General features: G+C 30.6%; 2 protein-coding genes across 4 annotated transcripts; one reads left to right on the top strand and one right to left on the bottom strand.

Moving 5' to 3' along the window:
• Window positions 1-115: 115 nt before the first annotated feature.
• Window positions 116-8822, bottom strand: LOC114416025 (probable alpha-mannosidase At5g13980). Its single transcript, XM_028380907.1, has 29 exons — window positions 8455-8822; window positions 8291-8374; window positions 8006-8094; window positions 7568-7742; window positions 7279-7398; window positions 7074-7157; window positions 6920-6991; window positions 6584-6697; window positions 6250-6350; window positions 5934-6027; window positions 5572-5739; window positions 5400-5489; window positions 4460-4525; window positions 4311-4367; window positions 3765-3984; window positions 3535-3671; window positions 3326-3397; window positions 3122-3184; window positions 2963-3034; window positions 2295-2342; window positions 2078-2197; window positions 1917-1982; window positions 1701-1813; window positions 1512-1596; window positions 1294-1401; window positions 1100-1195; window positions 826-873; window positions 617-685; window positions 116-507 (listed from the first exon to the last, which is right to left on the bottom strand). Exons 1-29 carry the CDS (start codon window positions 8662-8664, stop codon window positions 310-312), a joined length of 3039 nt encoding a protein of 1012 aa, XP_028236708.1. The 5' UTR covers window positions 8665-8822; the 3' UTR covers window positions 116-309.
• Window positions 8823-12642: 3820 nt separating this feature from the next.
• Window positions 12643-16574, top strand: LOC114416022 (protein MHF1 homolog). 3 transcript variants are annotated; one of them, XM_028380904.1, is made up of 5 exons: window positions 12643-12784; window positions 12885-12959; window positions 13220-13300; window positions 13411-13546; window positions 16226-16574. In XM_028380904.1, the coding sequence occupies exons 1-4, from the start codon at window positions 12682-12684 to the stop codon at window positions 13533-13535; spliced, it is 384 nt and encodes a 127-aa protein (XP_028236705.1). In that variant the 5' UTR covers window positions 12643-12681; the 3' UTR covers window positions 13536-13546; window positions 16226-16574. The 3 variants fall into 3 exon arrangements, with proteins under 3 accessions (XP_028236705.1, XP_028236706.1, XP_028236704.1); XM_028380905.1 differs by lacking the exon at window positions 16226-16574 and having other exon boundaries at window positions 12885-12956; window positions 13411-13725; XM_028380903.1 differs by lacking the exon at window positions 16226-16574 and having other exon boundaries at window positions 13411-13725.
• The last annotated feature ends 331 nt before the right edge of the window (window positions 16575-16905 follow it).

Here is a 16905-nt window from a genome sequence, read left to right as displayed (position 1 = left end):
AGTATGGATATAGATGCTGGCATTGCAAATTGCAAAGTTGTAAACTCATACGTAAACTCTCAAGTACCGTTACTAAAATTGCAATTAAGTCAAGAAGAAAAAAAGTAGTCATAAATTTTGGTTAGATGTCAATAGAAAAGGGGAGAAGCAATGCACTTTTATTGGCAATGAACTTGATTGAGTCCATACACCTTTAGCCAAACGAACTCTGAACATATTTCTTGTTGCTGGCTTACATGATGTTGGAAATATCTAATCTGATGCAATTTCTTATTTTAGTTATTTTTCAGTAGTGCTCCTAGTGGACTTTTAATGCCTAAAACTGATGATAAAAGTCCTTATTTCCATTGGAGCAAGTTCTACAATTAGATTTTCTGGATCTACTGGTCCTCCCCTCCACACCTTGGGTTCTGGAGGTGACCCTTTAACTTGCCAAACCAATCTCTTCCTCTCCATTTCTGCTCTTTCTTGGTTTGCTGATAAGCTCACTTCAGTTATTTTGTTTATCTGAAGTGAACACAAAAGGAATTTAATATGAAACACCTTAGACAATGACATGCTAAATCTGAAACAACTAGCAATTAATAAAGGATTATTAGTTGTGATGTTTTTCTACCTGCTTGTTGGGAAACACCTTTTTAAGTTCTACAGTTGCCTTCACTGAAAGATACTTGTCCTCATCAATCTTGCATTTGGCAAAGAATAAGAATTCAGTGTGTCGAGAAAAAAAGGCTCAAAAACAATTGAAACAAGGGAATATAAGAAGGGTAAAATCATTTAAGAGTGTAACATTATAACCATAGATAGAAGCTAAAGAGAATATACCTCGTATAAGTGTGCCAACCGTAGGAGAACTCTTCCATCACCCAGATCCTGCAGAGTTCCAGAAGATGGCATAACATTAGCAGTGAACAAAAGATATGTAAATCTTCAACAGTGCCTATTAAGAAGCTCAGCTGAATTAGGAATTTCAACAAATGTCAAAAGATCTTTGTTTATTGGTTACACTTTCCAATGGAGGGTGAGGGAGTAGTGAGTACTAAGAAGCATTGAATAAATATATTTTGGACAAATGTTTGGTGAAATGAAAGACATGCACCTGGAGGGTTATTATGGCAACATTATCTGGTAAGTTGTATGAGGAATCTATTGCTGAGAAGGTTGTGACATGAGAATCTCCCCAGTGACCTTCACCCTAGAAAATATGTGAAAATGAAAACATTCATCAGTGGTAAGTCACAAGTTCAGCTTACTGCAATTTTCAAACACTTCTAACAACCATTCTTTAACCACCTCTGTGAAGGCTAAAAGCAAGGGTGAGTATATCTCCTGAGCAAATGATCGGCGCCATCTGGCACCCTCTCCTACAGGATCAATTCTGAAATAGTACTTCCCAAGCACCTGCAAAATTTATTGTATATTTGTATATGATCATTGATGAAGGAGCCAGATAAGAAAAAGCCTATGATCCTTGTCAACCCAAAACTCACATGCTACTTAGATTTACTTACAGTTAACCCAGTGCAGTTATCATGAATGCAAACTGTTTCATTCAGTGCCTCTGCAACACCTCTGGAATCATCCTCAAGTAACCTCCTATATAAAATAGGCGGGGAAATGGAGACAGTGGAGTTTGATTGGTAGAATATTGAATGATACACAATGAGCATAAGCAGTTGAGCTTGAACAGCATAACAAACCTATGAACCATTAGCTCCAATTGTCCATCTATGATGCTGGAGCCCCCCACGGCTCTATCTACCAATATAGAGAACTCTTTGCTTTTATCTTTCAGGTAAATTCCAAGGTTGATCTGAAACATGAAACTAGATTCCATTAGTCAACAACTTCAAGGACCGTGTCTTCGTGGGTATTAATGTAGCATCTTGTAACACACATGGTTAAACAAAACATACAGGGTAGTAATTTCCAGCAACAGGTTGATTTACTTCCAAGTGCCAGTCTTCTCTATAGTCTCGAACCTGTAAAGGTATGCATAATTATAAAAACTCATTAGGTTAGGCCTTCATATGGAAAACCATTACTAGAATGCAAATGTTCAACATGTATGACTTACACGTTCAATGAAATCACGTCCATTGGAATCAGTATAGAAGGTTTTGTTGCTTGCTAGATTTGTTTTGATCTCAGTTGCAATTTCTTTGCCAACTCGATCATCAATGGGTATAGGTCCAACCTGATGTCAAGAGCTTCATCATGATTATTGGCTCTCAGAGAATAAAATTCTATGTACCGAAATCAGAAAAAAAAATTGGGAGAAAAAAATGACTTACAATGAACTCAACTTCAGCATGTTCTTTCCCCTTGTACAGTCTAGTAGTCTGTTCAATTAAGCCATGGTCAAATATTGAACTGTAGGAAGCTTTCAATGAGGGATGCTAACCACTAACAAATTCGAGAAGTTTTATTCGTTTCCAAACAATAATTCATGTTATTTATACTTGTGCAAGTATATTAGAACCATTGATGTTTGAAACAATCAAGAAAGTTGTATAGTCTAAACATTTTCTTCAAAAAGAAAGAAAGAAAGCATCATTTTTTTTGTGACGTCTCCTGGTTCCTCTTCAATTGGCTAAGGATACATGAGATAAGTGTGGCTCACTTATTACATGTGTCTTTTTTTTCTTTTTATGTCTTTTTTTCTTCTTCCTTTTCTCACTTTACACATTTCATTTTTAAAGAGTAAAATTCAGTGATATTGTAAAATTGACATGGAAATGGAATTACTGCAAAGTGTGGGAACCAAATTAAAAATTAAAAAATATTATCCATAAATAACATATTTTTTGTCTTCATAACTTGCACGCATTTTAATTGATCCTACGACATCATACTTTGTTATAACAGTGACAGATTCTGAAGACAGATTTGAAAACTTGTTTAATAGAGAGATCACATTAAAACAAAATGATCTTGCCAAAAATAATTTGTTTCATACTACCTGGTATATCCATGGACTGATCTTCTGATGCACTTCATGCACAATTGGTCCCCGAAAAACTGTGAGAGGAGACTAAAGTTTTGAAATAAAAACTCGTGAATTTCTTGTTACCACTAAATATTGGTAATTGAACATAAATGTTTAGATAGACAACTTCACCTTCCCGTTGGATTTGATGGGAGAGGGTGAACCATCAGGGCGGAAAATATATGCTCCAGAAGCCTTTTAACAATTCAGAACATTTAAATCAATAGGTTGGCATAAAGAATAATAATTAAACCATCTATTATTCTGATAAAAAGAATTATCTTATGGAAAGAATAATCAATTCAAATTCTCCGGATATAAGAAACATGTTATTACCTGAGCAGTTTCTGTTCCATCATTTCCATACCCAGCGTAAAATTTATATGCCTGCTCTAGAGATTCATTGACCTTTCATTGTGAACAGAAATTTAGAATGTATATCATGTAAAACTTATAGAATACATCCTTAGAAGCACTAACTTATAATGGTATAGATTTTGGCAATACATTGGGATAAATAGTAATGTGCCATCCAAATCACAAACCTTGCTTCTGCTGTTGATATATTGAATAAGTTTCCCGTCCTTCACAGAATAAACTAGGTTCAAGTTTTTTAGGCCCACTGTAATTGTATCACTCTTATTCCCTGGTTGGTAAGCTGTATCTCTATCTGAAATAGTAGCTGCAATGCAATTGCAAATTTTATAGTTCTGTCTTGTATTTGCATTTGATGATAGCACAATTTTCAGGAAGGGAATAACTAATCAAGACTAACCTTCTTTTTTGGCATAGGATACATAGTAAGTGCTAAAACCAATGGGGGGAACTGTTGCTGCAAAAGCAAGCCAGTATTTGGGTTTTGCAGTTGGAGACACTCCCAAGTATGCGACAGTGTGGTAGTTTCTTAAACCACGAAAATCGTCAAGTATTGGCACCAGCTGGGATTGGATGTTTTTCCCACTGGAATCCCGAACAACAACATTTTCATTGACAACCTATGACAGATTTGATAAACAAGCAATGTCAAAACAAAAACAGTGTTTGAGGATAGCCGTGTTTTGTCCTTGCAAAATGATTTTTCCATATTAAGTTCAAAACATTCTTCATTCAAGTTGATACACAAGTTAAATAATTCCACAGAACAAGAAAAAATGCATCACAATGCTTCAACTAGAAGGCATCAATTGGCACATAAAAGCTAAGTATCGAAAGGCTTGTGCATGTAGCAGATAATATTTGTATGGCTCGTAGATTGTTCGTAATTTAAGAAGAAAAAGAAAGGAGGCAATGTAGGTGATTGAAGTTGAAGGAAGAAACTCACAGGAATCCTTATGATATCCTCTCTTTTCCATCCTAGAGCGTTGTAAACAACAACTACCTGCAGGAAGCAATATATCAGGAAAATCTTAGTTAAAATTCTTGCGTCTCAATAAGCAATAGATTAGATGAGTAGATGTCATAGATCCTCACCAAGTTTTTCCCATTTGAGAAATCAACTTCTGATGCAGGACAGTAACTTATGTTCAGAAGTGGACACTGCAATGACAAGATAGAAGAAATAAAAAAAAAGTAAAAATAAAAATCAATGAACAGAACAAAACACAACCAAACCAATACTCAACCTCAGCATCAAGTCTTCATAATTTTGCTTCTTAAAATATGTCAGTATTGTTTCAAAAGTTATGCAACTTTTCACTTCACCTACTGCTTTGATCTTGAAGAAGTTGCATAGTAAGCTTTGTGATGGTTATGAATTGTAAATTCCTGATTTAGTTTTACTGCCTTAACGATTTCTCGTTGTGCACAAAGAATTAATATCAAGAAGGAAAATTCAAAAAAAGAAAATGAAACCTCGTCAAATTTCTGACATAATTTCATTTCCGTGGATGTAAGTGCATAACAACTACTGCTTTAGTCTATTATATGCATCTGCTCCAGTGAAGCATGCATGAAAGACCTCTATATCATTCTACTCTCTCTTTCTCAGAAGCTGTACACATTCTATTTTCTTTGATAACAACTTCGTTGATTTCATAAAAGAAGTTCAAAAGGAAAATTGGTAGCCTAATTCATGAAATATTGAAATATATGCAATTAAGTGTTAGAAAAGAGGCACAGGACTTACTCTCATTAAATTTTTGGATTATCTCTATCAAAAGAAATATTATCAGTGCATAAACATGCATAAGTTCATGAATTTATTTGTCATACAAAAGGTAAAAAAGGAAAGGAAAATGGTATGAGTTTAGAGTTCCTAAGTCATTTGTCTTGAATGGTGTTTATCCTACAAAACTGAATTCTGTGGTAAGTTGTAGTCATCACAAAAAGATTAGCCATATGCCTTAAGATGCTATTTGAATACTAGTAATCAACAGCTCACAGTTGTTGAACTAAGAACATCACTACTTGCCTGTTGAAATTTAGTCTGTGGGTTCTTACAACCTGTTTTGGTTGCTCCCTCTGTCAAACAAGCAAGTGATAATGCAACAACTTTCTCAGCCTGAACAAGACATTGAAAAAAAACATTTTTTGAGATTATAAGTAATAATGTTCAAAGAACAGATATAGACAATTATTATTACCTCTGTGTAACCTATTGAAAGTCGTTTAGCATAATCATTAGCAACATGCTGCTTTTCTGTACCAGATACCGCGTCATGATGTTGAGCAATAGCCAAGGCTTCAGCCAAAGAGTCAGTTTTGGGACATAAGGGACTCTTCCCTTTAAAATATTCCAACTGCCTTGCTGCCTGTTTCAAGATTAAAGAGCAATAAGAGGCCACTTGTAGAATTTTGGTAACATTCCAAAATATTCAAGTAAAATGCTCTCAATCACAACTTTCAGAAACCAAAATGAGCAGCACAGAATACCCCTTAAGCCTCTTAGAGCATTTCAAATATAATCAATTACTTAATTACTTCAATTAACAGTTAGAAGGTGTACCAAGTAGTAGCCACTCATGAATCTGACATAACCTTTGATTGCTGGCCTGCTTGTAAAATACCCAGTCCAATAGGCATTTACACGATCTGCATACCTAATAAATACATGGTCCAAATATGAAATAACAAGTTAGAAGAACGAAAAAGAATGTTAACATGAAGCTAAATATGAAGTGATTGTCAGTGCAGGCAGTGCAGCCACCCAAATGTTATTTTCAAAATCATGTAGTAGACATAAACCACTACTTGCTGCTTCTTCATGAACATGATTTTGAGCTGGTAGCTCATATACTTTATGTCTTGTATTTGGAACTCACGGAAAGAAGTCATCAGTCTTGATTGGCCAGGCCTCCTTGGCAGCATGTTTTGCATCAGTATATATTGATGGAGTTGAGTATAAGGCATGAACACGACCATCCTAAATAAGCATTAGTCAGATGTCCCATTAGTATGCCAAACCACTAAAACAAAATAAGTCAAGTTCGATTTAAATTCATAAGATAGATTATGGAAAATTAGGCAGCCTAAAGAAACATATAAAATGTCAAACTTAGCAGGTCAAGGAGAAGAATGTTAGATGGCTAAAATGCAACATTTAAGTAAAAAGAAGAAAAAAATTGTCAATTGAGCAGGGAGTTGAAGATAAGTAACTTGATTAACATAGTGAATAAACTTGTCCAATTGTCGGAACCAAGTTTGTGCATATTGGTACTTGAAATCTGTCCCCATTGTCCACATTATATGATTTGTGCGCGTAATATTGGCCTGAAACAGGAAAGCCAGTGGAGTTGTTCACTCAAATCAGTTTTTAAGTGTAACAGACAAGCCTTAAATCATTTTTCATTTGGAGCATTTCTATATTGATTTCTCAGAATTTCAGACACATCAATTATATATCTATATAGTAGACATTTTAAAAGTGCATTTTAAACCAGGCAAATTGCAGTATGTAGAACCAACCATCCATTCTTAAGATAAATTTCATACCTGTGATATTGCTGCTGCCACAAACTCATTTACTCTTTCAGGGACATTGTAATCAAATAAACTGACATCATCCTTCAAGGGGAGAAAAAGTTTTCTTAGCACACTTACAAGAAAAGGTAATTGGCCCTACATCAATATTTGACTTAGAATTTACCTGAACAATGGGAGAATCATCATTTACTTCATAGTAGAAACTACTGGGAGGTTCATAATTCTCAGGGAATGCACCAGAAAATATCTGTATCCATCAACAATTTTAAGGATTTGTACCTAAAAGCCTACTAGGGAGGATGAAGTGAATCCAACAGAATGCAGAATCAATATAAAGTTATAAACATAAACCACTATGGATTACTCACCTGTGATGATGAACCAAAGCTCTTGGAGCCCCGCCACACAACTTCAAGAGTTTTTTCATCTTTTCTCTTGGCTCTGTCTTGGTAATCAATCCGTGCAAAGAATAGAGAGTCAAATCCAACCTATGCCAACAAAGAGTTTTGCTTAAGAAACAACTAGCAATGCTAGGCAGAAAAGAAAGAGAGAGAGAGAGAGAGATTCAGTTGGTAAATCAACTTAGATGACATTAATCAACTTCCATGTCATTTTTTTCCCTCATCGATGTTTGCATATGCTTTAGCAAAACGTTACCTCTGCCCCCAACAAGTAGGCCTGCACTGCAGAATGTCCAAATGGGTCAATCTGCCACCCTATTCTCGGAGTCACTCCAAATTCTTCTTTAATAAATTGATGTCCAAGAGTTGTCTGATCAATCATGTCAATGTAATGAGTAGCAGCCTCATCATGCATACAAAAACCACCATTTCTGCAATCCAAAATCTTAGCACTTAACATAATGCCATTGATACTGAATGCTATTATACTTTAAAGTCAAGCAGACGAGCAATAATCATTAATCAATTTTCAATGACTTCCAATAATGAAAAAAAAAAGTGCTTCGTTGAGTAGGTAGGTAGAAAGTGTGAATTTGGAAAAGTAGACTAGTTATGAAACTTTCAAATCCCACTTTCTACAAAAACTCAACCAAACACACCCTTAAGTCAGAAGGAAGATGAGATAGGTGAATACATGAACTCCAATTGACCAGAGTTGACCAGCTCCTTGACTATATTCTGGATATCATCACTTTGCTCCCTCCACCATCGCTGGAAAAATGCCTGCAACGCAAGCAAAGAACATCACATATATGAATTCACTGTCCAAAATTAATGTGTGAGGAAGTAGTTCTTAGAATTTGGCACTAACTCAACCCCAAAAATTAAGTTGTTAGATGAGTATTGTACAGTCCCTCACTTATTATATTCACTGTTTTGGTCATATCATTAGTCAATGTAGGGTGTGAAGAACAGTTACCTGTTCAACATATATGAACTTGCGATTCTTGTCTGCCAGCAATGCGGTTACCAGGGAATCGAGCACGTTTTGAACGCACGCCCCCTGCACTACCCCAACAGTGAAAAACTTCACAATTCAAAACCTTTTAATGTAACTAAATTGAGTGAGAGTGTGAGAGTGACCTGAATTGAGTTGTTGGAACCAACATAGTACTGGTCAATGGTCTTCAACCATCCAACATCATCGTGAGTGTGAGGGACCAAGTGAACGTTGAGTTTCCCAGGAACAATGGTTGATGTTGTGTTGTATCTTATATACTTACATTCTGAGGAAATGACACACCCCAACAGGAGTAGTATAAAGCATAGTACACACAAACCAGTGTTCTCCATGGAAGTGACTATGAGTCTGTGACCAAGCAAGAAGAACACTTTGATTTGATCTAAGTCTAATCCAAAGAGAATTAATGTTATTATTTATTTGTAATAAAGTGGTTATATTATATGGAAGAACTAGCTGGCGGAGGATACTCCGCAATCTTTGTCGGTTTTTTCTTGTGGTTTGGTTGCGATTCGCTGATTCCTATAAAAAGAGTATTAAGATGTCAGTGTCAGTTTAGGATTTCCATGAGATTACAAAGCCAACAAAAAAAAAAAACAGTAATGATAAGGTTGGACCGATGGAGTCAGGAGTGATTAAAAATAGATAAACTATATTTGTGTTTACTTATTTAAAATATGTTTTTTTAAGCTAATTTGTTAAAAATTAATAAAGATGGTAAATGTTCGACCAATATTATATATATAGGTATTTTAATTATACACACGTGTGTGTGTGTATATATATATATATATATATATATATATATATATATATATATGAAAAATCATTTGTTCAACAAACATATATTATATTTAATAAATATAAAATTTAATGATATCACTTAAATTAGTTGTATATTATATTGAATGAATACTATAAATATTATTGGTAAAATTGATTCCCTAAAAATTAAATACTATTATATTCATTATATATATATATATATATATATATATATATATTCAAAAGAAATAATGGAATTAAATATTTCTATGTTGCATTTATTAAATATATTTAATGTTCATAATTTTTTTTAAAAATATAGGTTTAAATGTAACTTTTGTTTCTCTATTTTTTTTAATTTCATTTTGATTTTTCATTTTAAAATAGAGACATTTAATTTTTTTGGTTTTTAAATTTGTAATTTTAGTTCTCTGTTTTAAAATAGAGACCTGATGTGTTTGTTTAAACCTATTTCTTGAAGAAAATACTTATTTTTATAAAATAATAATTTTTTTATTTTTTTAATGCATTTGTCTAAATTGCTTCTACTTAAAAAAGTTATTTTCTATTGATTTTAAAAAACAAATCCTATGTGCTTATTAAAAAAAAACATTTATTTTAAAATTGTTTTTTTATAAGTTTAAACAAATCAGCCCTTAGTTTTCTACTTTTGTAAAATTTATAAATTTTGTCTTTCTCTCAAACTAAGAAAGTTGATTATTAAAATATTAAGAATGATTATGACATAGGTTAAACAAATTATATTGTGACACATTACTAAATTTGGAATACATTGATTTAATTTGTTATGGATAACATTTTTTGAATTTGATGAAATGACTAAAATTATAAATTTTATAAAACTGAAAAACTAAATATTTTTATTTAAAAAAGTGAGTCTGAAATTACAGAATTTAAAAATAAAAAATTAAATGTATTTATTTTTAAATAAAAAGGTCAAAATTGCATATTTTTAAAAATAAAAGACCAAAATTGCATTTAAACTTAAAATTTAATATAAAATGAAATTAAAAATATGATTAAATACTATATTTATTAAATTTCATAATTACTATCCCTCTTTAAGCGTATATATAGATTAAATATGACCTAACCTAAGTTTATTTATTAAATAAGTTTGGTGAATATTTTTTAAACAACATTTATTTAGCTAAGTTGGATTTTATGTCTTTTTCTCTTACGGGGTTTTTCTGTCCTTAAAATTAAGTTTTTTTTTAAACACAATAAATTAACATAAGGGATTCTAGCTTAATTGATTGAATATGGTGTATGAGTTTAAGTCAATGAACCTATTTAAAGGTTGGTCCATTGACATGTTTAATTTTTTTTTAAATCACAAAATAGGCTTTTGAAAAAAGACAGATAAATTAAGCCTTTAAAAAAAATACTTATGTTATAAGCAAAAATCAAGCATTTAAGTTTAAGAAATTTTCATACTTATTTAAAATATTGTATGAGATTATCACTAGTTTGGCCTATTTTCGATTATATTGCTAGACTTAGCTTTTTGACAAAAAATAAAATAAAATAATACTCCAAATATTTCAAATAAAACCTAACGAACATAAATGGAAATTTAAACAATTTCTTTATAATAAGAAAAAACTGTTTCAGTTGCGCGTACCTTTTTAAAATAAGATAATTACGTCTGAGTCAAATAGAATTATAATGGATGACAATTTTTTTTCTCAAAATATTTAGTGCAAATATGTGTTTAAGATTCGAATATGAGATTGCGTATTAAATTACATATTTATTTCGTGTGTGAAAATTATATGTTGATTTTAAAATATTAATTTATGTTAAGAAAAAATATTTTAAAATGAGTTTAAATTAAATAATTTTCTTTAGATAGTAAAATTCAATCGTTTTTTTTCCACATGTATCTTTATAACATTTTAAAATCAATTTTTCAGTGGATATAATTATTTAATAGAGGTTTTTTTTAGTAAAATTTATTATAATTGTATAATTTACAAAATATATTTCTTAAATTTGTTTTTTAATAAGTGAAAAATTTATTTCTAAAATGATTTTACTTTATTATATGAGCAAATGCATGTTTGGAGTTTGTTTCATATCTTTTAAGGGGTATGTAAAATTGAAGATTTGACAAAACTTACTTATTTTTAAAAATTGGTGAACTAATGTCACAATTTTAAACTAGATGGTTAAAATTGCATATTAAGCAAGACAGAGGAACTGAAGTTGTATCTTAACTAAGTTGTTTAAGCACTTATTTAGTGAGACATTCCAGACAAGAAACCAAAAAATGCAATGCCATGCATGCCCTATCTCTTTCTTCTAAATACAATAAATTTCACTTAGTTAGCAGCACCAACGGGTCATTGTTTGTGACTACCTCTTTCTCCCTTATATGTCTTCATAACATCTTACTATTTAACTCTATAAAAGCAATCCAATCAGACTAAGGTGTTATTTACATAAGTTTCTTCATAAATATTTATAAAAATAAGAAAAAATAAAATAAGTGTCTTTTATGAGTTAAAAGTAAGTTAATTAGAAAGTTGAAGGGTCTAATTCAGTCATTTAAACAAGAACGTGTGAGTTATTAAACACTATCTTTAATTTTTACAAATAAAAAAATAAGTTAAAATAATTTGTGCGAAATTTAATTAATTAAATAATATACGTGAGTTATTATAAATATTTACTATATGAGTTTAATTCTTACAAACAAAAATAACTTTTTGAAAAGAAAAGAAAACTAAATGATTTCAGCTTCTCTAAAATATTGATTTTAACTTATTCATAAACTTTTGACAAAAAAAATGCTTAAACTATTTTTAACTTATTGGATAAAGTTATTCCTTCTTATTTTCTTCTATAAATATTCACGAGAAAAATCTAAACAGAACATAATTAGTCTAACAAGAAATGATTCACTTATTAGTTCAATTCAAGCCTTATAAGTTATGATCCAACAACCAACTGTTAAACAGTTAACTCAAGACCAAAATGTAAGAACTGGTCATCTTTACTCAAAACCAATTCATTTTCCTCATATAAAAAAATCTAACCATTTGGCTGGATCAATTTAACCAAACGGTAGATCACTAATCGATCCGATCATGATATTTGGATCAACATGCATTCAAATAAGTGTTAAACTATTGAGAATAAATGAACCTAACAACAAAACAGCAACTTCAAAATCAATGATGATATATTCAAAACTAATTTTAGACTTTTCCCTTTAAAAACACTACACACTACTCTTTCTGTTAAAATACTTTTTGATTTATGCTAAGTACACTCCCCATTTGTACTTTTACACCCCTTCACTTATTGAAAAATAATAAGGGATAGGAGATGTACAAGTACAGATGCAGGTGTGTTTAGCAAAAGGATACCTTTTTTTTCTTTATAAATCATCCCAAGGCATTATTACTTCAAGAGCAAAACCGTAGTTGGATCCAGCCACTGTATATCGGCCCAATCCGCATTGGATTTTGGGCCCATAGTATATCTTCTCAATAGAGCCCATTAATATTCTAATTTCCCTCCTCCCTCGTTCGTGTCCATTGCAAAAGATCTCGACGATGGAAAACGCGGACGCGAACAGCGAAGTCGAAAACGACGCGGAAATGAAGCTCTTGAGAGATAAATTCAGGCTCTCCGCAATCTCCATAATCGAATCTCAAGGTTCAATTCTTCTTCTTCTTCTTTCTCTCGTCAATTTTACTTCTCCATTCGCGCGAAATTCCAGTTCCTAATTCTTGTGTACGTCAACGCAATTACGCAGCAAAACAAAATGGCATGGAAGTAGCAAAAATCGTAGTCACTTGCATTGCGGATTTGGCCTTCAAATATACAGGTAGCAGTAACATTACTGTCGTTTTCGCTGCACAATGCTTTTTCTGTCGACACCTTGTTACAATTAACTTTAACGACACCGAATGAAAACGCCGTCTATTGAAATCAGTACGATTGCAACGTGTATGACATAATGTCGCTTACGATTGCATCGATACGGTGCACGTATCTTCCATGCTTCCTTTGTACATATTATGATCAATGCAAATAGTTTTTGAGTTGAAATAATGAAATTGGAGGAAAGTGTTTTTGTTTTGTGAGCAGAGTGCGTGGCTAGGGATCTTCATCTATTTGCGCAGCATGCGAATCGTAAATCTGTAAATATGGAAGATGTGATACTTTGTGGTTAGTTTCGTCTATTTTCGCAGCATTGAAACTTTGCTTGTTTTTTTAAGAAGAACGAAGATGACTTATGTGTCGTTCTGTGTTTAATATGTAGTGTATTTTGGTTTCAGGACATAGGAATGAACATGTATCTGGCATGTTGAGGAGCTTCTCCAATGTTTTAAAAGCCAACGATCCTCAATCTGAAAGGAAGCGAAAGAAAGAAACCAAAAAGAACGACAAAGGAACCGCTTAGAACATATTTTGGTATGATTAGTAAAATCTTATATATATATTATTTCCTTACTTTTATTGGACTTGTTAGCTATTGCTGGAATCTATTAGTCCATCTTAATCATTTATGGGTGCCTTTAAACTTAATACCTATGATGTGTGTAATTGAATCAATTTAATTTAGGAGCATTTTCTATCTATGTTTTCTTTTTTTTTAAGAAATAAGTAATATGTCCTTAAGAAACACGATTTCAAATTCAAATATTGCTAGTAAAAGGTGTATAGTGTGTTTGGATGGCACACATATATAATTGATTCTACTTTTAACAAAATCATATAAATTATGAAAAAAAAATAGAAGTAATTATTTAATTGATTTTTTCTCATCATAAATCTACTTCAAACACGCTATTAGACTCTGCTAGGCAAGCCAGAGTGCGAGCTCTAGATATTCAAGTTAGAAAATCTATTATAATTTATAAAGGTTGTTATGTTTAGAAGCACATTCAATCCAATACACTTAGTGTATGTTTGAAAATCAAGTAAAAAAATATTTGAGACAAAAAATAATTTTGCTAATAAAGGACCAGGACTCTTACTTTTATTTTCATTTTTTTCGTTGGATTTATATCGCATCAAGTGAAAAACATTTCTAACTTCAATTTGGTAACGCTCTTTGAACCACTGGATGTGAATCCACAGAGCAATTAATAGTTGTTTTTATACTGTTTTGGATGCGGATTTGCGCTGAACATGGATGGTGCTGATTGGCATATATTTTAAACATATTTAGTTCAATTTATTTTAAATAAATGACTATTTAATTTTGTTAGTATCTTAAACCATTTTTTGAAAAGACTATTGCTTAATTTTTAAAATAATATTTCTGAAACATGCAATTCATTAGGAGTATCGTTGCAATAATTTTAGCATGTTGTGCCCACAAAAATTCTCTTTCAAGGATGACAAGAGAGTAAAGTGACATTCTTACGATACTCAAAACATTATTTGCTGAGTTAAAGTTTATAAAATAATAAGATTGATTTTATATCCCTTTATAATATTTTTTTAATCTTAATCTTTATAATATTTTATGAAGAAAGCATTAAATAACCAATGGAGTTGTTTGTTTTTTGTTTCTATTTTATTTCTATGAATGGTTGATTGAATAAAATCTTATGTTCGAGCTCTATGTATGACAGGATTTCTAATAGAAGAATTAGTTCTATCATATCAGGAACGTTCTTGAGTTGTTTTTCATGAAAGATATTTTTAATCCTAAACAAAAAAAACTATTAAACAAGAACTAAACGTATTAAATATTTTTAACACATATAAAACTTTTTTTTATTTAAAAAAGTAAGGAATTAAAAAATATTGTAAGATGTTCAATAAATAGATATTATATACAGCAGAAGTTAAACATTACTTGGTCCTACAACTAGCATAAGTTAAAGATTTAGAGGACTTGTTGCATACAGTGGTTTTATTCAATTTGAGGAGGATATTTCTCCGGATGATCATTTAAAAAAAAAGTTAAAACATTACGTTATTAAATACAATTAATTATATAGACATAATTTATGATTTTCAATATGATTTTTCGCAACATTTTTTCTGCATGCTTTAGTTTTTAATTTTTACATATTTTATCATGTTAATTACAAAATGTCATTTTGTAAAAATTAATGATAAAAAAAGGTCATTCTTGTGGGATACGTCAATCCTTCATTACACGTATAGCATTAGTAAATTATGTAGATATTAAAAAATATGATAATAAAATGTACGGAAAAAATTTAATAGTAGAATTGGTGATAGATCTATGATAAAATGTGTAATTAAATTTATTGATATTTTTTTCGCTGACTACTTAAAATAGTCCTGTACTGATTTGATACGGAAAAATCTTTAGCGCCTAAAATTTAATCTTGTTTTGACATCTTATTTAATTGATTTGACAATTTTAATAAATTATATGAGACATCGGCAGTTGGAGTTAGAGTGTTAGACCCAATACGTATTTGTAAAAAGATATCCACAATCGAAAAGAGAATTATTCATTTAATGATTTTTTTAAAGTTTCATTTAATGAATCTAATTTCAATTATGGGTATTTCAGTTGTTGTTGTTTTTTGCTGAATAGGATATTTCAGTTGTAAATAACTCTATATTTGCATGTTATTTATTATATATTTTTTGCTATATGTTATTTATAATATTAAATTTAAAAGTAAAAATAATTGCATAACTTACTATATATAACTGAATGAGGTAGCTGTAAAAAAAAACAAATTGATGTATAACATATTTCTCAGATCGGTATAAAATAAAAAAATTATGTATGCTTTTTTTACTTCAATAAATCATTATACAAATTTATAGTGTTAAGATATATTTTTGACTTAAAAAATAAGAATGAAAATAGGTTTACTCTCTGGGAGAGGACTTGTAAGTTATAACCTAGCTTACATTAGTTTCCAATTAGGTTAACTTTATTTGCTAAATTTCTTTATATTTATAATTTCATAATTTCTAAGCAATTTAGAAAAATTAAATCAGAATAATATAACTTCTAAAAAAACTAATATAAGTTATGAACTCAACATCCACGCATGAGTTATTAATATATAGGGCAATGCTAATTACTATTTAGACACTTGTAAATCTAAATATCGAACACTCTTGTAATATTTTAAATTTTCTTTTCAGGTTTCGTACAATATTGGATATTTGGATGATACGCGGGATTTCCACGACTGTACAAGTTTCCGTTTAGGGTATTTATAAATGGATTTAGCATAAAGGTTATTGTTAGGAATAACTCTGCTACAGTATTTATTGGAGACTCTGCGCCTGAATCAGTTTTGTTTCATGTCTTTGTTACGTTACGGTATTGCAATGCGCGCAGCTCAATGTATATGTCTGACGAGAATCTTGAAATTTGAACTGTGCAGAGTTTTATGATACACTCAACCGTAGAAGGGACACACACATGGAAAAAGCATCTTGGCCTGCTCTGTACTTTTCGCACCTTCTCAGCTTATCTTTATTCATATTAGTATCTTACTAAGACTCAATTATCTAAATCAAAATAAATAATAATAAATTTATTTTAAAATTAAAATTATTTTTGTCATTTAATATTTTCTTCTAATGGTTTTTTAATTTAGGATTATTTTTAGTAAAAAATAATTAATATACAAAATATTACAAATTAGATATTATGAAAAAATAAATATCATTTTAAATTTTAATCTTATAAATAAGAATCAAGGATAATAAAATTTTCTGTGTTCTAAAATAATTAATTTCTTGTATTATTTCATGTGAATTAAAAATAATAAATGGATAAAAAGTATTAATTTTATATTATTATTAATTTATTTTAA

This window comes from Glycine soja, chromosome 6 (assembly GCF_004193775.1).
Source record: "Glycine soja cultivar W05 chromosome 6, ASM419377v2, whole genome shotgun sequence".
In the NCBI taxonomy this organism is placed as follows: domain Eukaryota; kingdom Viridiplantae; phylum Streptophyta; class Magnoliopsida; order Fabales; family Fabaceae; genus Glycine; species Glycine soja.
The sequence above is the reverse complement of the archived record's forward strand: the minus strand, read 5'-3'. Positions and strand labels throughout refer to the sequence as shown.

Coding starts and splice junctions, on each gene's coding strand:
- LOC114416025 (XM_028380907.1), bottom strand. CDS start 8,664: ATGGAGAACACTGGTTTGTGTGTACTATGCTTTATACTACTCCTGTTG. Junction 5,490..5,571: donor TTTCAATAGGTTACACAGAG/GTAATAATAATT, acceptor TGTCTTGTTCAG/GCTGAGAAAGTTGTTGCATT. Junction 3,672..3,764: donor ATCCTATGCCAAAAAAGAAG/GTTAGTCTTGAT, acceptor ATTGCATTGCAG/CTACTATTTCAGATAGAGAT.
- LOC114416022 (XM_028380904.1), top strand. CDS start 12,682: ATGGAAAACGCGGACGCGAACAGCGAAGTCGAAAACGACGCGGAAATG. Junction 12,785..12,884: donor CTCCATAATCGAATCTCAAG/GTTCAATTCTTC, acceptor GCAATTACGCAG/CAAAACAAAATGGCATGGAA. Junction 12,960..13,219: donor GGCCTTCAAATATACAGGTA/GCAGTAACATTA, acceptor TTTTGTGAGCAG/AGTGCGTGGCTAGGGATCTT.